Source organism: Symphalangus syndactylus, chromosome 4 (genome assembly GCF_028878055.3).
Source record: "Symphalangus syndactylus isolate Jambi chromosome 4, NHGRI_mSymSyn1-v2.1_pri, whole genome shotgun sequence".
Taxonomy (NCBI): Eukaryota; Metazoa; Chordata; class Mammalia; order Primates; family Hylobatidae; genus Symphalangus; species Symphalangus syndactylus.
In genome coordinates this window covers 46,352,058-46,372,476 of record NC_072426.2, presented here as the reverse complement: position 1 = coordinate 46,372,476, position 20,419 = coordinate 46,352,058, and the positions used below count along the sequence as shown (strand labels likewise).

The 20,419-nt window shown below is 52.1% G+C and overlaps 2 protein-coding genes across 5 annotated transcripts in view; one reads left to right on the top strand and one right to left on the bottom strand.

Annotated features, from left to right (window-relative positions):
* PSAP (prosaposin) overlaps positions 1-13,390 on the top strand; it is a 35,304-nt gene extending 21,914 nt beyond the window's left edge. The window contains exons 5-15 of one of the 3 annotated variants that reach the window (XM_055274606.2): positions 660-860; positions 1,584-1,727; positions 3,832-3,888; positions 5,832-5,837; positions 7,715-7,846; positions 9,378-9,473; positions 9,809-9,995; positions 10,087-10,244; positions 10,598-10,678; positions 10,984-11,091; positions 12,213-13,390. In XM_055274606.2, coding sequence (XP_055130581.1) covers positions 660-860; positions 1,584-1,727; positions 3,832-3,888; positions 5,832-5,837; positions 7,715-7,846; positions 9,378-9,473; positions 9,809-9,995; positions 10,087-10,244; positions 10,598-10,678; positions 10,984-11,091; positions 12,213-12,248 — 1,206 coding nt within the window. In that variant the 3' untranslated portion in view covers positions 12,249-13,390. Of the gene's footprint in view, positions 1-659; positions 861-1,583; positions 1,728-3,831; positions 3,889-5,828; positions 5,838-7,714; positions 7,847-9,377; positions 9,474-9,808; positions 9,996-10,086; positions 10,245-10,597; positions 10,679-10,983; positions 11,092-12,212 lie in introns of all 3 variants that reach the window. The other 2 variants (XM_055274605.2, XM_055274607.2) reach the window with 2 other exon arrangements.
* Positions 13,391-13,740: 350 nt separating this feature from the next.
* Positions 13,741-20,419, bottom strand: part of CDH23 (cadherin related 23) — a 419,760-nt gene continuing 413,081 nt past the window's right edge. For both annotated transcript variants that reach the window (XM_055274603.1, XM_055274604.2), the window contains 10 exons: positions 19,452-19,708; positions 18,963-19,060; positions 18,103-18,223; positions 17,948-18,027; positions 17,779-17,819; positions 17,515-17,575; positions 17,020-17,149; positions 16,739-16,861; positions 16,281-16,385; positions 13,741-14,735 (listed from right to left, as the gene is read on the bottom strand). In XM_055274603.1, the coding sequence (XP_055130578.1) occupies positions 14,409-14,735; positions 16,281-16,385; positions 16,739-16,861; positions 17,020-17,149; positions 17,515-17,575; positions 17,779-17,819; positions 17,948-18,027; positions 18,103-18,223; positions 18,963-19,060; positions 19,452-19,708 (1,343 nt within the window). In that variant the 3' untranslated portion in view covers positions 13,741-14,408. The remainder of the gene's footprint in view (positions 14,736-16,280; positions 16,386-16,738; positions 16,862-17,019; positions 17,150-17,514; positions 17,576-17,778; positions 17,820-17,947; positions 18,028-18,102; positions 18,224-18,962; positions 19,061-19,451; positions 19,709-20,419) is intronic.

Genomic DNA, 20,419 nt, shown 5'->3' with positions numbered 1-20,419 from the left:
CCTATTCCTTTAAAGAAGAGCTGAGGGGAGCAGAGGTAACATTTAGGAAGCCTGTATTAGTCCGTTTTCATGCTGCTAATAAAGACATACCCGAGACTGGGTAATTAATAAAGAAAGAAAAAAAGGTTTAATGGACTCACGTTGGACTCCACATGGCTGGGGAGGCCTCAAAATCATGCATGGTGGAAGATGAAGGAGGAGCAAAGCCACATCTTACATGGCAGCAGGCAAGAGAGCATGTGCAGGGGAACTGCCCTTTATAAAACCATCAGATCATGAGACTTACTATCACTAAACAGCATGGGGTTTACTATCACTAAACCCGCCCCTGTGATTCAGTTACCTCCCACTGGGTCCCTCCCATGACACGTGGGGACTATAGGAGCTACAATTCAAGATGAGATTTGAGTGGGGACACAGCCAAACTGCATCATTGCCTAATAGGAGAATTGAGGAAGCTTAGGGGCTGCTGTGTGGTTAGGCACTCGGATTGGGTAATTTTGACATTCTTGGTATGCTGAGCAGTTTGAATTTAGACAACAGGTTTGTGTTTCTTTTAAGGGATTTAAAGAGAGGGACTAATTCAGAGGCACTAGATGGCCTGTCTTATTTTCCCCTGGGGAGAGGATTTTCAGCAGGGCTTCTTTCCATCCCACCAGAGCCGTCCTGGGGAGGTGTGCTCTGCTCTCAACCTCTGCGAGTCTCTCCAGAAGCACCTGGCAGAACTGAATCACCAGAAGCAGCTGGAGTCCAATAAGATCCCAGAGCTGGACATGACTGAGGTGGTGGCCCCCTTCATGGCCAACATCCCTCTCCTCCTCTACCCTCAGGACGGCCCCCGCAGCAAGCCCCAGCCAAAGGTAAGATGACGGGCTGGCCACTGAGGACGCCGTTTTTGGTTTCACTGGAAATGAGAGACCAAAGGGGCAGAGAGTGCACATGTGGTTCTTAAACTGGGGCTTATCCCTGTGCATGACTCTGCAGTTACATGAGCCAGCCTTTAAATTGTTGTACCATGAAGTTTCTGAAGAATGGGATATTTAAAATATGCAAAGATTAATAACCCCCTTTAAAAAAATTTACTTCTTTTATTTTTGAGACAGGGTCTCATTCTATCACCCAAGCTGGACTGCAGTGGTGTGATCATGGTTCACTGCAGCCTCAACCTCTGAGGCTTAAGTGATCCTCCCACCTTAGCCTCCTAAGTAGCTGGGAGTACAGATGCACACCAGCACACCTGGCTATTTTTTGTATTTTTTGTTTTACCGTGTTGCTCAGGCTGGTCTCAAACTCCTGGGTTCAAGCGATCTGCCTGCCTCGGCCTCCCAAAGTGCTGGGATTACAGGTGTGAGCCACTGTGCCTGGCCAACCTTTTTATTTATACTAAACCCCCTTTTTATACCATATTGTTGCTATAATGAACACTCAATCGATTTTAAGCCTATCAGTAATTTGAGAGCCTGTAAAGAACCTTAGGAACTGGTCAGTAAGTGCCCCCTAATGCTGCAGCCCTGAGTATATAAGGACGTTTTCCTAGGAATTTGAGTCCTCTTAAGTTGCCAACCTAACTGCCTCTTCTGTAGGATAATGGGGACGTTTGCCAGGACTGCATTCAGATGGTGACCGACATCCAGACTGCTGTACGGACCAACTCCACCTTTGTCCAGGCCTTGGTGGAACATGTCAAGGAGGAGTGTGACCGCCTGGGCCCTGGCATGGCCGACATAGTGAGCCTTGTGTCCTTGTGCATTGGGGATGTTCTGGGCCTGGGATTTGGGCTCTGGAGGCTGGAGTAGGGCATTCAGACAACATGCTTTTCTTTTTTCCCAGAAAGCAGCTTGAATAGGTAGTGCAGACTTGAATCTATTTTGGTTAATGGCATCTGGATATGTAACAAAACGGGATAAAAAGCAGGAGACTGTTTCTGGGAAGATTTTGTTTCCTGCCAGGTACCCTCTGTATTAGGAACACTGTAGAAACACTTTTCGCCCTTTTTTTTTTTTGGAGACTGAGTCTTGCTCTGTCGCGCAGGTGGGAGTGCAGTGGCGTGATCTCAGCTCACTGCAACCTCCACCTCCTGGGTTCCAGCGATTCTGCTGCCTCAGCCTCCCGAGTAGCTGGGATTACAGGCGCATACAATCACGCCCAGCTACTTTTTGCATTTTTAGTAGAGATGGGGTTTCACCGTATTTGCCAGGCTGGTCTCAAACTCCTGACCTCAAGTGATCTGCCCGCCTCGGCCTCCCAAAGTGCTAGGGTTACAGGACTGAGCCTCCACGCCCAGCCTTTACCCCACTTTTTTCTTTTCTTTTTTTTTTTTTTTTTGTTTGAGACGGAGTCTCGCTCTGTCGCCCAGGCTGGAGTGCAGTGGCACGATCTCAGCTCACTGCAAGCTCTGCCACCCGGGTTCACACCATTCTCCTGCCTCAGCCTCCCGAGTAGCTGGGACTACAGGCGCCTGCCACCACGCCTGGCTAATTTTTTTTGTATGTTTTAGTGGAGACAGCGGTTTCACTGTGTTAGCCAGGATGGTCTCGATCTCCTGACCTCATGATCCGCCCGCCTCGGCCTCCCAAAGTGCTGGGATTACAGGCGTGAGCCACCGCGCCCGGCCGTTTACCCCATTTTTGAAAGCTTGGCTAAGGTATCTGACACTGAGAATTCCAACTGTGCTCCTGCAGCAAGCATGGTCGCTGACCATGGTTCACCTGGAAGCCTCCCTTAGTCCTGTGGGCTCAGAAACTCATTTTGTTGGCCCCTTACTTAGATGGTTTCATTCTGGGACCCTATTCCAAGATTATTAATCACACTCAGGTGGATTTGTAAAACCAAAATGCCATTTTTAGTACCTGACAACTGAAGAAACCTGCTAGACTGGCAGCCGAGAAGCTGGTTGTAATCACTCTGTCCTTTGGGATGCAGTGAGGCTTTTTGGGTGGAGCGGCCGGCTATAGGAGACGAGGCCTTCTCCATTTTTTTTTTTTTCTTGAGACAGGGTTTAGCTCTGTCACCCAGGCTGGAGTGCAGTGGCACAATCATAGCTCACTGCAGCCTTTACCTCCTGGGCTCAAGCAATCCTCTTCTCAGCCTCCCAAGTAGCTGGGATTACAGGAGTGAGCCACCACACCCAGCTGAGGGTTTCTCTCTGACTTTCCTTTAGGAATGTCAATCAGGTGAACGTTCATTCATTTTGAAAGCCTAGGAATCCTGTAGCCTCATTTTAAGTGTCTTTGCATAACACCATTTGAACAGGTTTCCCAGTTGAACCCTCTCTGAGAGGCTGTATCATGTTACCTTTGGTCCTCTCTCTGTAGAAGCTCCCCAAATACAAGGAGCAATTCTGTGGAGTCTACTGGAAGTATCTAGATTGTCTGAAAATAGTTAAAATCATTATAACTTGACTCTACTGGATTTTAAGCTTTATAATGCCATCTGAGATTGTGTAAATGGCTTTGAAAGGTAAGCTCCAGTTCCTAAGCAGTGTATCTCCTAGCTGTCTTCTCTCCAAATTGCCACTGAGTAGTTGCTATATGATCCTGGGGCAAGTGAGGTTATAAGATAAAGGAGACAGGAGGATGGAATCTTTAAGGTCCCTTAAGAAACATTTTCAAAACGTCTTTTGCACACATTTCCTATAAATGATAGAATAACCAAATTGTCATTTTCATCTTATTAAAACTGACCCAGAGCAGACATTTATAAAATTCTACTTTAGAAACTTGCTTGATAGTCACCAGTTGACACTGTTGGAAATGGTGGGGGTTTTTTGTTGGTTGGTTTTTGGTGCATTGTTGCAGTGATTTGTTTAGCAATCTGTTTCTCTCTCCTCAGTGCAAGAACTATATCAGCCAGTATTCTGAAATTGCTATCCAGATGATGATGCACATGGTAGGTGGCACGGGGGCCCCTTGTTAGCATTTTTCTTTGTTTTTCAGGTTTTGTCATTTCTAGGAATTTTGAAAATTATATGGTTTAGTTCCCCTTTTTTACCTTAGAGTGCTGAATTGGGCTAAATCGACCCCTCTGGCTAGGAGACTCTCCACTTGCAATCTCAGTACCTCCCTTGTTATGGGAGAGGCTGAAGCATCTTGATCCCCAGGACTGCCCTGGTGGCTTCCTGGCAATTTGTTTGCCTCTGCCCGTTCAGGCCGGCCATCAGGTTTCTAGGTCTGGCTTTAACCCTGGGATCTGTAGAAGTCAAGTGCTCTCTAACTAAGCCAGGCCTGAGAATGGCTGTGTTGCCGCCTGAGTAGGGGGAATACTGCCTCCCAGAGTTTGTCCCGTTCACGGCAGCAGTGTCCGCCGAAGCTGCTGCTTGAGTTAGTAACTCCTGAGCTGGCTTTGGATGCATTCAGGTGGCAGGGGGCGTTCCTTCATTAGAATCAAGAATACCCATTCGGGAAATGAGCTCGCTAGTCCACGCAGAGCAGGGCGGCCTGCTCACGTTGGGAATAGGCACTGCCTCCTTAGATCTGATTGGTGGAGCTGAGTGGGTGGGGGCACCTCTCCCTGTCTGTCATGCTGACTTTCTGACTACGTGAGATTGACATACCAGCGTTTGAGTTTGTTCTCTGATCCAGGGGTCAGCAAACTGGCCCGTTGTGTTTTGTACATAAAGGGTATTTTTTTGGAACACTGCGACCCCTGTTTTGTGCTACAGCAGCACAGTTGAGTAGTTGCAGCCAGACCTTACGGCCAAGGAGCCTGAAAGATTGACTCTCTGACCTGCTCTAACCACTCAAGCAAGCCGAGGAGGAGTAGTTTAGTTGGGATTATTTCTCACACCCTACCATGTTCTAAAAACAGTTAAAAGGCAGCTTACAAAGACATGCACCTGAAGTAGGTAAAGATAAGCATTGACGGGACTTAATTTCATGAAGTACTTCCTTATAGCTAACTTAAAATACTTTTCTCATTATAAAAGTTATACTGTGTAGAAATGTGTTGAAAATATGGACAATACTTCCCACATCAAAAATCATTTGGAGTTTCAAAAAACATCAACAGGTTCATATATACTACTTCGTACTTCGTAGTTTGCATTTTTTGCCTAAAAATGTGTTGGCCATTGAATATTCTTGTACAAATGACTAAGTGCTTGCAGAATAATCACCTGTGTACATAGAAGAGAATTTACATAACCGATCCCCGGTGGCCGGATGTGTCTAGGTTGTTTTCAGGTTTGCCTTTGGGAAGATGAATATCCTTACAGCCAAATGCATACATATATGCATATCCCTGCCTTTCCCCTTATTATAGAGAACTAAAGCTGGAACTGCTGAATGTAAGCATGAGGCTTTGGATACATTGTTAAATTGGCCTTCCAGGCTGCCATTTGGCCACCTGTGGTAGATTGCCCTAGGATCCCTTACCCCTCAGGGATCCCTTACCCCACTTACTTGGGCAGCCCTGTGTCTTGTTCCATGGTGCTGCTGGTCACTAACCTGTGGGAAAGCCTTGTGGGCCCGGGGCCAGTGTGGGCTCCTGAGGATGGAGACCCTTCATCAAGCATTTTCTGGGGCTCTTGCTACACAGTGTTTTGAGTGTGATTTAGTGTGTAAGACCTGGAGATGGTGCACACAGAGCAGGACAGCCCCCAAATGGTCTATCCCTTCAGGGCCAGGAAAGCTTTCAGGGCCCCCTTGTCCACAAGATTGCAGGAACAAGGTAGGTTGCTAAGATGTGACTGCAAGAGCATGTCCCCTGAACCTCTTGGGACATCCTTACACCTGGTTAACTGCTTGATTGTTGTTTTAATTTTTCTTAACTGTTGTGTCCTTTCCTTTCTCTTATTTTCACCTCCGATTTCCTGTTTTTTTGTTCAACAGCAGGATCAGGTATGTGTCGGGGAATCTGCTTGTAGTAGTGGTCTGCTGCTTCCTCTAGTTACATCGCTTTTTTTTTTTTGGTTATGGCATGATTAGCTCTGACAGATACAAGGAATGGTTACGAGAGGCAGGGTCCCTTTCTGTTAGTAGGCTGAGGAGGGCTTCTGCATCTCTCCCCTGTAATTCAGCCCTTGAGGTGTTGGGGGGTCTCATCTCCCCTTCGGGGTCCAGAAAAATGAAGCCAGCAGAGCCTTGTGCTCTGGTCACAATCCACATACAGCATACGTACATGCAGGCCACCAGTGTGACAATGGGGAACCATGGGTGGCCCAGGGGGTGCCTCAGCCTCCTTCAACGTAGGCCGGTTAGGAAGTCCAGTGTAGGTCTGGCTTCCCCAGGGCACCTTGTGTCTGTCACAAAGCAAGTAGGCATTGCATGTCTTTAGTGCTGTTTTTCATAACCACAGAAATGCTTCTGCTGCATGAGCAAACATTTGCAAACAGCCAGCAGAGTTCCTGGCTGTTGGATCCAGAGAATTGGAAACAATCTCTTGATTGTGGCTTCTGCCCCTCTGGGTAACAGGGTCCTTTGGGATCTAGAGCCACATCAGATGGCATGCTACAAGAACCAAGTGCCCAGTCCATACTTGCTCTGAGCCAGTGTCCTTTGGGGCCGTCTTGAACACTGCCACCTCTGAGCATTGGCATCCATCCACTGCATTAGCATTGGAGCTTTTTTTGAAGGTATTTTGAAGTCTAATGGGAGAGGTCTTTGGTTGAAATACCTGAATTTTTACCTAGGTCTCCTCAAGGAGTTGGAACAAAGCTGATCGAGGCAGAAGCAGCCCTATACCTCCTGAATATTGGCGTCTTTTTTTTTTTTTTCCTAAAAAGCTTGCTGTATCTTCAGCTGCGTTCTTATTATTTATTTATTTATTTTTCATTCTTAAGGTGTGCCAAAGACACGGTATTTGGGATATACTTTTCAGACTCCCCCGGTCTTATTAATTCTCGAGCCTTGTTGATATTAAAACAAGATGAGCCGTAGTCATGGTCTAGCTCTTTTCCCTTAACAGGTCCCGTTTTTAGCACTTTTGTTCCTGCTGCTTTAGGGTTTGGTGCTGGGAGGCAAATGCACTGAGGCTCAGAGCTAGTTGCTGGTTGCATTTATTTCCACGATATACAGAGTCTATACACTTGTCTCGCTCTTGGCCATCAGCGTGTCATGGTCGGGATGTCTAGACTATCTAGTGCTCTGTATTTGGTGTCTAGATGGTGAAAGGGGATCAATCTGGAGACCCTGTGGCTTAAAACGATTCATCCATTTGGGGGGTTGGGTTTTCATGTGCACTGTGTGCAGTTGTGAACATAGAATGTGGTTTTTTAAAAAGCCAGCATTTCCCCTTAATGCATCATTTTAAATGGTCCTGTCACTGAAAAATCCGGTGTGGTTTTATTTCTAACACATTTGGCTTTCTGTTAGTTTATGGGCATGGTAGATCCCCCTCTAGAAAAAAACATAGCTTAGTTCCTACCTAGAGCGACCTGAAAAGACACATTCTGGAGTAGACCAGGTGTCCTTGGAGATGTGGAAGGTGCTGGGGAGTCTCCCTTCCTCGTGGTGGCCCTGGATAGAGACTTTGTTTGATGTCCCTTAGGAGTTTTGTGTGGTCTCCTCCCCCAGATGTAACTGGCACATACGCACTGCTTCAGACACGAGCCCTTTCACATGGAATCTGGAATCTGCCCCGTTGTGGGAGGGGGAGAGGGAGGCAGCCTTGACCTGGGCCCGGGGTGCTGTCCAGCTCCCTGTCTTCTGGCTGGATTGGGACTGAGGAGGGGTGGGCGCAGGCTTGCTGCTGACTGGTTGTTCTGTGCTCTCTTCAGCAACCCAAGGAGATCTGTGTGCTGGTTGGGTTCTGTGATGAGGTGAAAGAGATGCCCATGCAGACTCTGGTCCCCGCCAAAGTGGCCTCCAAGAATGTCATCCCTGCCCTGGAACTGGTGGAGCCCATTAAGGTACCTGGTGTCACTGTGTGTACTGGCCAGGGCTGTGCAATGCCACACTACTCCCTGCTGTGTCACATCACATCTTACGAGTCACTTGTTTCTTTCGGTTCCCTGCCTGGCTCCTAAAGGTCTTTGGGTTTGTGGTCACTGGTTTATCCTATCCCTTATACTAATGCAGCCCCCGACCCTGAGTTCTTTTGAAAACGTTTTATTTCCTTGGTTGTAAACCCTAATGGTCCTGGGATCATTAGCCTGCATATTTTCAGCATGCCATTCAAAGGTGACTTCGCAGTACCTGGCTCCAGCCTCACCTTCTCACATGCACTGTCTGGGTCCTTCCCCATCCTATGGCCCTGACAGACGAGATGTTCCCAGCACATCCCTCAGCGTGTACGGAAGCCTCACTGGGCCTGCAGCCTGTATACTTGGGTGTCTATTTTATTTAACTAGAACACCTCACTTGGTGAAGATTAGACTACTTCATCCCATAATAAATTTGTATTTGGCATTTATTATGGGTCAGGCAGCGTGTTAGGGGCTGTGGTGAATAGATGATGTCATTGTGCCCATGGGGCTTACATTCTAGTTCTTCAAGGCCCGGGCTGTGTGATGCCTTAACACATGGCACATGTACACGCTTCTTGTTCTAGAACATCCCACGGCACTTGACTGCCAGCTGTTTGTCTCTCTCTGCTGTCTCCTCTCTGCATGTGCATAGCGTGTGGCCCAGGGGCCAGGCCGAAGTGTCAGCTGGAATCCAGGAAGCACTGCTTCTTGCCTTCCTCTCCACGGGGTGCTCCTCAGCTCCAGCCCGCTGACCAAAGTGACGGCCAGAGAAAGTGAAGAGTTATAGCTTGCACTCCAACCACATGTGACTACTTAAATTTTAATGAAATACCATGGAGCAAAATTAAAAATTCAGCCCCTTGGCTACACCAGCCACATTGCAGGTGCTCAGTGCACAGGTAGCTGGAGCCTATAGTGGACAGCAGAGATAGAGAACATTTCCATTGCCACAGAACATCCTCTGTAACAGTATTGCCTTATTAAAGGTGGGTTCTAGAAGAGCATTCTCAAGTGCTAATGAGACATGGGAGACACACGAGCAGACCTGAAATGTGTTCAACGTTCTGTCTTCTAGATAGTAGACCGACAGTGAGCCCCTCACTTTGCTTTTGGTCCCTCATCCTCCTCCCCAAAATGAACCCTGAATGGTGAAATGATTGTAACTGAACACATCATCAGGACAGCCCTTTGGGGTGGGGAAGGAACTTTCTATCTCCTGAACTGTGAATTCCTGGGTTTTGTTTTGGTGGGGTTAGGGGGAGGTGGTGGTGGTAGAGGATTGGGGAAGGGGGTGGATATAAAAATAGGGAATTAACTGGGATATTAGAAGCCACACATCATTTGGAATTCAGGAGGCAGTGGCCCTTGATGTGCTAACCCACCCTGGTCTCTGCATCCCCTTTCCTTTAGGGGAGCAAGACCAAGGGCTGTGAGTCCCAGCATTAAAAGTACTCTCCTTCTACTCTTTCTACAGAAGCACGAGGTACCAGCAAAGTCTGATGTTTACTGTGAGGTGTGTGAATTCCTGGTGAAGGAGGTGACCAAGCTGATTGACAACAACAAGACTGAGGTATGCTGTCCTGGCAGAGGGAGGGCCTCTCCTGCCCCCCGAGCCTGAATGTCCCAGTGGGAAAGTCCCATAGGAGAGAGGGCTTGGCTCAGCCTTGACATGTGTACAGCCATGTCCCCATCTCATGGAAGGCAGTCCTCACCAGTGGGACCTCTAGGCTGGCGGGGGTCGGGGGAGGGTGGACACCGTTGCCCTGCTTTGTGGTTTGGTAGTTTCCTGGGGGTGGAAATGGCACCCACCATTGACTCATTTCCTGGCCATGTTAGTATTTTCAGAATCTCCCCAACCCTTGTCCAGCCTCCCATCTTCTCACACGATCCTCTCGTGTGTTTCAGAAAGAAATACTCGACGCTTTTGACAAAATATGCTCGAAGCTGCCGAAGTCCCTGTCGGAAGAGTGCCAGGAGGTGGTGGACACGTACGGCAGCTCCATCCTGTCCATCCTGCTGCAGGAAGTCAGCCCTGAGCTGGTGTGCAGCATGTTGCACCTCTGCTCTGGCACGCGGCTGCCTGCGCTGACCGGTGAGCACTGGGTGTGGTGCGGGAGAGGATGGTGCCCCTCTTGGGTCTGGGAGGGCCCTGCCAGCATTGAGCCTGCCGCCCTCTTGTGTAGTTCACATGACTCAGCCAAAGGACGGTGGCTTCTGCGAAGTGTGCAAGAAACTGGTGGGTTATTTGGATCGCAACCTGGAGAAAAACAGCACCAAGCAGGAGATCCTGGCTGCTCTTGAGAAAGGCTGCAGCTTCCTGCCCGACCCTTACCAGAAGCAGGTATGCCCTGGGCTGGGCTGCGGTAGGCCAGCATGGCAGAACCTGATGAAGTATGCCAAGGCTGGGGTACATTTTGATGGAAAACCAGCTGTTTCTGCCTCCAGGCATGGAGTCCAATGAAGTTTTACTTGGAGGTGATTTGTTGGCTTAAGATGAGCCACTGGGGGAAGCAACCTGAAGTAGAGAGGCCAAATGTAGATACGGTGTCTGGAAAGGGAGGCCCCAGGACCCAGTGGGCTGGGAATGGCAGGAGCTCTCAGGGAAGAGTGTATCCAGGTCTTGCCTGGCCTTTTGTGCCCCACTGTGCTCGGGCACCCCCAGAGCTGGACCTGTGTCTCTGCTTTCCTCTACAGTGTGATCAGTTTGTGGCAGAGTATGAGCCTGTGCTGATCGAGATCCTGGTGGAGGTGATGGATCCTTCCTTCGTGTGCTTGGTGAGCCTCACTGGGTGGTGTGGGTCCTCTTGGGCAGCTGTAACCTGAGGGGCTGCAGAGACCCGGAAGGGTTGCTCTGAGACTTGGCCGTGGGGTAGAGTCTCTGGGTTCCACTGTGGGAGAGCCAAGAAGGTAGGGAGCCAGCACCCCAAGCCCCATGGCTTTCCTCAGCAACCCTGATGTTCTGAAAGAGCGTGGTGGAGCTCTAATCCTAGCTCCTTCTGGAAACCGTTTTCTTAGTTTTGAAAGGGATACATTGGGCAGCTCTCATTCTCCCCCTTTCTTTTCCTTTTCTCACCATATAGAAAATTGGAGCCTGCCCCTCGGCCCGTAAGCCCTTGTTGGGAACTGAGAAGTGTGTATGGGGCCCAAGCTACTGGTGCCAGAACACAGAGACAGCAGCCCAGTGCAATGTGAGTAGCTCAGCAGATAGCGCCACCAGCCTGTCTTGCCCTGGGGTAGCCTGTGTGAGAATCCTGCTTTAATGGGAACCCAGTGATCAACTCTCCACCCTGCTTTTATGTTACCAGAAAACTGAGGCCCAGAGAGGTGGTTAGGCTTACTCATGGTCCCCCAGCAAAGACAGGGTGAACTACACTCTTGTAGTGATGGGTGGGGTGAAATTTTTTTTTAGTATTTTTTTTGCTTCTGCTTTGTTGCTTTTGTCTTCATTTCCCTTGTGACAGTGTCAGTCTTGTACAGGGTCACTCCAGGGATTGCACAAGGTCTGTGGGATTCATTGCCCAGATCTTTGCCCAGGTCCTGTCCCCCAGGAACATGTTTGCCCTTGCTGAAGCCAGGCCTGAGTCTTCACTCAAGGCCCTGAGAGCTGGCCCCTGCCCAGCAGCCCTAGGGCACTGTGGCCCTGGCAGCCACCAGTTGGGTGACTTGTGCTGCTTCCCTGGGTGGGGATGTTTGGTCCAGTCCCTGTTACTTAATGTTGCTTTGTGCAACTTTTCCTTCCTCACCGGGCTTCCCTGTGGCCATGTCAGTGGCGGTTGTGTCATTTTGGACCACTGCAGGGAGGGGCAGGGAGCCCCCATTCTGGCCGTGTCCAGCTCTTTCCTCCAGCTAGGCTCCAGCCCATCTCCACCACCAGCCCCACCCCACAGCTGGTTCTGCTGCTGTCCTGGGGAAATGTGGGCCCGTTTCTCCAGGCCCGAGCTGGTGTGTAGCCTAACTCAGACAAGGAGGTTCTGCCTGGGAATTAGTGTGCAGGCTGCTAGCAGGACGCTGGGTGCCGGGTGCAGGTAGATGAAAGGTCCTGAGCCCTGCCTGCATGGGTACTCATCTGCAAACTACTGCAGGCATCTTGCTGCTCTGGACTCGTGCCTTAGAAGTTCCCAAAACTCTGATGGCCACGTGTTCCCTGTTTTTAAGTGAGATCCTATCCTGGGTCTTCAGCATCTGGTGCCATCCAGCTGACCTAGGACAAGAGAACAGGTCCCGTTTTGGGGTGATATCTGATACATTGATGGGCCGGGAACGGAGTTTGTCATCTGAAGACTAAACTCAGCTTCCTCTCTCCTACCAGGCTGTCGAGCATTGCAAACGCCATGTGTGGAACTAGGAGGAGGAATATTCCATCTTGGCAGAAACCACAGCATTCGTTTTTTTCTACTTGTGTGTCTGGGGGAATGAACGCACAGATCTATTTGACTTTGTTATAAAAATAGGGCTCCCCCACCTCCCCCATTTCTGTGTCCTTTATTGTAGCATTGCTGTCTGCAGGGGAGCCCCTAGCCCCTGGCAGACATAGCTGCTTCAGTGCCCCTTTTCTCTCTGCTAGATGGATGTTGATGCACTGGAAGTCTTTTAGCCTGCCCTCGCATGGCACCTGCTGGAGGAGGAGAGAGCTCTGCTGGCATGAGCCACAGCTTCTTGACTGGAGGCCATCAGCCCTCTTGGTTGGGGCCTTGTTCTGAGCCCTGACATGTGCTTGGGCACTGGTGGGCCTGGGCTTCTAAGGGGCCTCCTGCCCTGATCAGGGACCCTCCCCCCTTTCCTGGGCCTCTCAGCTGAACAAAGCAGCAAAACAAAGTCAGTTTTATATGAAAGATTAGAAGCCCGGAATAATTAGGCTTTTTAAATGATGTAATTCCCGCTGTAATAGCATAGGGATTTTGGAAGCAGCTGCTGGTGGCTTGAGACATCAGTGGGGCCAAGGGTTCTCTGTCCCTGGTTCAACTGTGATTTGGCTTTCCCGTGTCTTTCCTGGTGATACCTTGTTTGGGGTTCTGTGGGTTTGGGTGGGAAGGGGGCCATCTGCTTGAATGTAACCTGCTAGCTCTCCGAAGGCCCCGCGGGCCTGGCTTGTGTGAGCGTGTGGACAGTGGTGGCCGTGCTATGCCTGCTCGTGTTGCCTACATGTCCCTGGCTGCTGAGGCGCTGCTTCAGCCTGCACCCCTCCCTTGTCTCATAGATGCTCCTTTTGACCTTTTCAAATAAATATGGATGGCGAGCTCCTAGGCCTCTGGCTTCCTGGTAGAGGGCGGCATGCCGAGGGGTCTGCTGGGTGTGGATTGGATGCTGGGGTGTGGGGGTTGGATGCTGTCTGTGGTCCGCTTGGGCACCCATGCTTCTGTCCACTTCTGGTTGCCAGGAGACAGCAAGCAAAGCCAGCAGGGCATGCAGTTGCTATTAAATGGACTTCGTGATTTTTGTTTTGCACTAAAGTTTCTGTGATTTAACAATAAAATTCTGTTAGCCAGATCTGGGCCTAATGTTTCTGTGACCCTTCAGCTGGAAGAGTTTGTTCCTCTCTGATGAGCTCTGAGCCCATGACACCTTTGGGGCCCAGCACTCCCATGACCCCTCTTGGCCAGAGAATGAAAGCAAAGTGGATAAAGGAAAATCCCACCTGGTCCTCCCCAAGACTCAGGGCCAGCAGTAGGTCGGGCGCACCTGAAGGTCGGCTCTGCCCTTCACCTGCCCCTGTCCCTGCTCCCTAGAGGCCAGAGTCAGAGCACGTTGCCAGTTCCTTGAGAGTTACCTTGATTTTTAAACAAACCATTCCAGAAACTTGTAGTGGGTACCAGTTAAACAAAACCAAGGGGAAACTATTGAGGGAATAATTTAAAAAAGGAACACACACGAACACTTCACATTCAAAACCCGAGGGAACGTCTGTCACTTCTGTTTATAAGCTGGGCACATTTGGGAAGCCAGTGAAATGGAGAGAATGCTTGTTCATTGACATTGATGTTTTTGTCCATGTGGGGATGCCACCTCCACCTGGACGTCCAGCAGGGATGTGGCGGAAATGTAGCAGGACTTGGACTGGAGTCAGGGGTGTTCGGCCAGCAGGAGATGTCCGCACTGGGCCTCTGGGCCTCCCTTGCACCTGCTCAGCCGGAGGGGATGGTGCTTGCGGGGTGGAGCCAGGAGGGAGGAGGGCCTGTTCGGCCTCTTTCAGCTCAGCCTGAGCCAAGCTGGTCCCCAGACTCCTGGGCCCCAGTGACCCTCCTTACCTTGTCCTTAGAGGCTTAGCATTTTTGTTTGGTTTTCTTATAAAAATAACAGATCTTATGAAGGTAGAGGTCAGATGCTGAATGAGCGTCTGGCAAAAGTGGGATCTGAGCAGCTGATTCGGGCCGCCAGGGCCAAGCCAAGGTTGTCCCGCAGGCCTGGCCTTGGAGGGGCCCCCCCGACCGGCCCTGTCCCTGCCCTTGCTCCCTGGGAGGGGGTGGTGGACGGGTGCTGCTCACACCCACGGGGCTTCCGTGTCTAGTCACAGCTCTGTGATCTCCAGGGGGCTCTCCATGATCACATCGTGAAGTTTGTGCAGGGGTGTGGATTTGGCGGATTCTGTGCGGGCATTGCGCTCGAAGGCAGTGGCCTCAGCAGCGGTCAGCGTCTCCAGCGAGCGGCCCAGGCCCTTCTGGTCATCCTCGGGCAGGCTGTTGAGGTCGGTGGCCAGCAGCGTGCCGGTGCTGCCGTGCACCACATGGATCCCATCAGGCCCCTTGAGCTCCACTGGTGGCTTGTGGTGGAAGCGCAGACTACCCTGCCCTGGGCTGTGGTCTCCTGGCTCGTCGTCCAGCTCAGTCTGGATCAGCTGCAAGAGGCCGGGACCCCTACATACTCAGGGCCATGCCCAAGGGGTGAGCAGGTGGATGGCCCCAGAGACCCACTGGCTATGTGGCTGAACCCTGGGCTCCTACTGCAGCAGGCCTGTCAGACTCTGTTTCTTAAACTACCTGCAAAGGGGAACCATGAATGCTTAAGGTGCTGCAGATGGGTTCTTGGGAGAATCGGGTTCTTGGGAGAATCGGCTTCTTGTGAAAATCTGTGTGTGTGTGTGTTTGTGTAGACAGAGTCTCGCTCTGCCACCTAGGCTGGAGTGCAGTGGCGCGATTTCGGCTCACTGCAGTCTCCACCTCCTGACTTCAAGTGATTCTCCTGCCTCAGCCTCCCAAGTAGGTGGGATTACAGGCACGCCATGGAACTCCTGACCTCAGATGATCCACCTGCCTCAGCCTCCCAAAGTGCTGGGACTACAGGTGTGAGCCACTGCACCTGGCCTTTATTTATTTAGAGATAGGGTTTCTCTCTGTTGCCCAGGCTGGAATGCAGCAATGTAATCAAAGCTCACTGCAGCCTCAAACTCCTGGGCTCAAATGATCCTCCCATTTCAGTTTCCCGAGTAGCTGGGACTATGGGCGTGTGCCACCACACCTGGCTGAGAATCTTTAATTTTATATATTAACTTTGGTGCTCTATAAAAATCCTGAGATGCAACTGTGGTATCTGGGTTTGTTGCCAAATTGGCCTCAAGCAGATTACCTCTAATTGTGTCCAGGCAGAAAGTGTCAACAGGACAAGCTGCAGAGGATAAATAGGTGGGATGGAGACTTAAAACTGGCACTCTTGTCCTATGAGGCTATTCGACTAGCTTATTCCTGTTGAGAATGTGGGCCCAACTGGAAATTCGTTTTTAGGTAAAGCCTGACTTTTGTAAGTGCTGACATAATCACTACAGGCAAACATATGTAGGCCTGTTTGACCCTGACGGCCAGTTTCTTTTCTTTCCTTTTTTTTTTTGTTTGAGACAGAGTCTCACTCTGTCACCCAGTGGAGTGCAGTGGCATGGTCTTGGTTCACTGCAACCTCCGCATCCTGGGTTTCAGCAATTCTCTTGCCTCAGCCTCCTGAGTAGCTGGGATTATAGGCGTCTGCCACTGGGCCCGGCTAATTTTTTATATTTTTAGTACAGATGGGGTTTTGCCATGTTGGCCAGACTGGTCTCGAACTCCTGGCCTCAATTGATCCTCCCACCTCGGCCTCCCAAAGTGCTGGGATTACAGGTGTGAACCACCACACCCGGCCGAGTTTCTTACAGTGACATCACCCCCAAAAGTATGTTCTTGAGGTCTTTCTCTAATCGGAGAAAGACTGCCTTAGAGACTACCCCATTCCTGTGAAAGCCCCCAAGAGCCCAGAAAGCAGAGCCTGTTGTCTGACTTCCTGGCCCCCACCCATTGCTGTCTTTGGTCCTGGCTGCAGAGCTCCAGAGACATAGAGAAGGACAGCAGGACAGCAAGAGAGAGAGCATCCCCAGGCTGGGGCACAGCACACAGCTCCCGGCCACCCAGCCGGCTACCTCAGAGATGGAGGAGTGGCAGGAGGAGGCTTTTTGCACCATCCGCTGTGCAAAGAGCTTTTTGAGCCGCAGGTAATCCTCCAGGACCACCTTCAGCAGCGAGCCCTGGGGGAGGGAAAGGGTTAACCCCCACCAAGGCCCTCCCCTGCCTGTCCCGCCCCTCACCCACTCCCTCTGGGAGTCAGGGGTACACAGACATCTGATCCTGATGATCCTAGGGCAGAGGATCAGCAGCAGAGCCTGGAGACAGTGGCCAGCCTGGACACATGTGGACTCACTCCTGAGCCCTGCCTTTAAGGCCACCGCAGGCTGGAGTAGCCCCCCATCATCCCTGGTGTTCTCGCCCCAGTGGAGGGTGGGTCTAGCTGAGCCTGGAGGTCACCACCACCCTGTGTTCTCTGGAGTGGGGTCCAACCTCAGCCAGGGGAGTGGGTGTGGAGCCTGCAGGGAGGGCTCACCTTGATTGGCCCCTCACGAATGATCTGGCCCAGCTTGGCAATGTTGTCATACTCTTGGATGGCAGCCCGCAGGTATCGGTCATCATCAGGCTTGATAGCTGCTGGCTCACGCCCAAAAGTTCCCTGGGGAGAGGGAACGTTAGCTGAAGCAGAGGCAGACCCCACACACATGTACAAGAGAGGGGGCCACCCCTTAAAGAACCTAGCTCCTTGGCCAGAGGTTGCAAAGACCCAGCCCCTCCACCCCTGCCCCTTGTGATGCCTGACCGCCTCTGGCTCACGTGGGTGCGCGTGGGGCTGTTCCACAGGTCGGCGATCTCACTCAGATTCTCCGGTAGGTCATCCTCATGCTCCGCCTGGGCGGCCAGCTCCAGGTTCCGACAGAAGGGATCCAGCCACACAGGGTTGGCTCTGCAGTTGGGGAGGGAGGGAAGGCTCGAGTAGACAGGTGCCCTTCCAGCCTCACCCCACATCCTGCCTATTTCCCTGGCCATATAGTGCCTTTCACTGACTGGGGGTGTGACGCCCTGGCGCCTGTGGTGCATGCTCCCACCCTAGGATCCTGCTAGAACTTGAGGCCCACTGGAGTGGAGAGCCCCTGTCAGCCACGCGGTTTCTGAGGGCGGAGGGAGGGTGAAGGGAGGGTGACCCGCCCACCAGGGGGCGCCCACAGCCTGGGTTTCGGCAGCCCCAGCCCTGGGAGACTGCAGCTCTCCCCAGCTGGGTCCTGGCAGGACTCCCCGCAGGGGACCAGGCAGGGCCAGTACCCCACTCACCCATCAAAGGAGTACTTGTTGGTGTTAGGCATGTCCATGATGTCGATGAAGCCGCGATTCCCTGCAGGGAGAAGGGTTGGGGCATGGAGGGGAGGGGCATAGCCAGGGGTAGGGGTGGTGTTGGGGGGTGAGGGAGGATGGGGTGCGGGGCGTGGTCCTGGGCCCAGTGAAGGGCCTGAGCCAGGCTTGTGAGGCCCCGGTGGGCACTCCAGGCCCCCAGCCCACTGCCTTCTCACCTGTCTCCCCACTATGGCCCTCACTTACCAGCTGAGCCAGCCACAATGGCCTTGAGCTTCCTCTTGTGTCTGGAGAGAAGCAGAGAGGGGCTGGTGAGGGGGGCTGGGGCCAAGCTGGCGTCTCAGGCCCTGCCTGCCTCGTGGCCATCTGGGAGCAGATGGTCGGTCCCCTGATAACAGGGGTGGGGGACACTCACACAGTCCTGTAGTACCAGTTCATGAGGACGAAGAGCATGGCGGCCAGGAACAGGAGGATAGCCAGGACGATGATCGCCATCTGCAGGAGCAGGACCGGGGTGAGCCCGGGCAGTGGGGAGGGCGGCTAGGGCTGTGGGGCAGGGTCGCCGGGTACCTGCAGGGCAGACATGTCATCCGGCAGCCGGACAGAGATGGCAGGCTGCACGTCCAGGACGTTGTAGTTCCGGAAAAGATTCCGCAGCTGCTCCTTGTTCTCGTCGATCATCTGAATCACCCTGGGCGAGGGGCAGGGGTCTCAGCTCTCCTCCTCAGCCATTCCCCGCCAACGACAGTCTGCTCTGCTCCTGCCTCAAGCCCCCAAAGTTCATCAACCCCAAGCCTTGCAAGATTGAGGTCCACTGGCCAGGACAGCTTTGTGTTTTACAAGGTTCCTCGAACCTTCATGTAGGATCCTGTTCCATCCTCACAGTGGATGGAATACTCCCATTTTTTTTTTTTTTTTTTTTGATGGAGTCTTGCTCTGTTGCCCAGGCTGGAGTGCAGTGGCATGATCTCAGCTCACTGCAAACTCCACCTCCCAGGTTCAAGTGATTCTCCTGCCTCAGCCTCCTGAGTAGCTGGGATTACAGGCGTGTGCCACCATGCCGACTAATATTTGTATTTTTAGTAGAGACGGGGTTTCTCCATGTTGGTCAGGCTGGTCTCGAGCTCCTGATCTCGGGTGATCCACCCGCCTCAGCCTCCCAAAGTGTTGGGATTACAAGTGTGAGCCACTGCGCATGGCCTGAATACTCCCATGTTACAGATGGGGAGAGGGAGGCTCAGAGGGACAGAGTTGCTCATACCCCCAAACTCTGCTCTCTCTCCTAGCCCTGCCCCGCTCTGGGAGATGGCCCCACACAGTGGGCCTGATGGTGTGGTCTGTGTCTCCTTTGGTGGGTCCCCTCCCCTACTCCAGGGCAGGGAGGCAGGCAGGCAGACAGGCTGACAGTCCCAACACAGGCCCCCACTCACCGGTCCACGTCCAGGATGCGGTTGGTATCGCGGTTCACCACATGGATGAGCAGCTCTGTCTGCGCAAAGTTCACCCGGCCCTTCTTGTCCACATGGAACTAGATGGGAAGGGGTATTGTAGGGTGTGGCCACCACAGCAGGGAGCCACAGGGATGGGCAGGCCTCTTTTAGGAGCCCCTTCTGCCCTTCCCTGTGAATAGACCCTTCATTACTGAATGTTTGAATGTTTGCTGAGGACCAGGCATGGTGCCAATCACTTCATCCACACTTGGCCAGGTACTATTTATTATTGGCCCCATTTTATGGAAGAGGAAACTGAGGCCCAGAGACCTGGGAGAACTTTATCAAAGCCGCACTGATAGGAAATGGCTAAGTGGGGCCTATACTGCCTTTCACGCCCTGGCCTTTGCACAATGCCCTGTCTCTCCTTGTGGCCTGGTCTCCTCTTCTCCCTCCACTGCCCCGGCCCCGGGTGGGCCCATGAGGCACCTGCACATCGTCAGTATTGACAATGGCCCCAGTGATGTTGGAGAGCAGGTGGATGAACTCCTCCTCGAAGCCGCGCACACGGTCGGGGATCTCGTTAATGACGATCTTGACGCGCTGGTCATCCCTCAGGATGTAGATGCCGATGATGGCTGTGTCGTTGTGGCCTGCCAGGTCTCGGGCCACAATGTCCACCACAAAGTAGCCGGGGCTGTAGGCCATGAAGAGGTCGAAGGTGCGCAGAATGCCGTCCACGCTCCCTGCAGGAAGCCCGAAGGCGGGGCACGGCTCAGAGACTCAGTGCCCCGAATCCCCAGGAAGGGGCATGAGCCCTGGGGTAGGTGGGCACATCTAGGGGAGGCAGCACAAATGCCCACAGGGCACAGCAGGCAGCAAAGGTGACAGGCGGGTGGGAACGATGCCCATCTGAAGTGGCAATGGCTCGGGTCTCAGCTGGTTATCATCACAGGGGAGTGCGGATGACAAGTTTGTGACTCTCTTATCCCATGCTAGGGTGCAAAGGACCATTTCTGAGCCCCCTGAGTGTCTGTCTGTTTCTCCTCTCTCTTTCAAACACATGTACCTCAGAATTCCACAAATAAGCCTGGGTGTGGTGGCTCACGCCTGTAATCTGAACACTTTGGGAGGCTGAGGTGGGCGGATCACTTGAGGACAGGAGTTTGAGACCAGCCTGGCCAACATGATGAAACCCTGTCTCTACTAAAAATACAAAATCTAGCCAGGCATGGTGGTGAGTGCACATAATCCCAGCTACTTGGCAGGCTGAGGCAGGAGAATCACTTGAACCCAAGAGGCACAGACTGCAACGAGCTGAGATCACGCCACTGCACTCCAGCCTGGGCAACAAACAGAGTGAGAGTCTATCACCAAAAAAAAAAAAAAGAAAAAAGAAAACAACAACAACAAAACTCATAGAAGAGAGATGGTCAGGTGGTACAGCATAGTCTTCT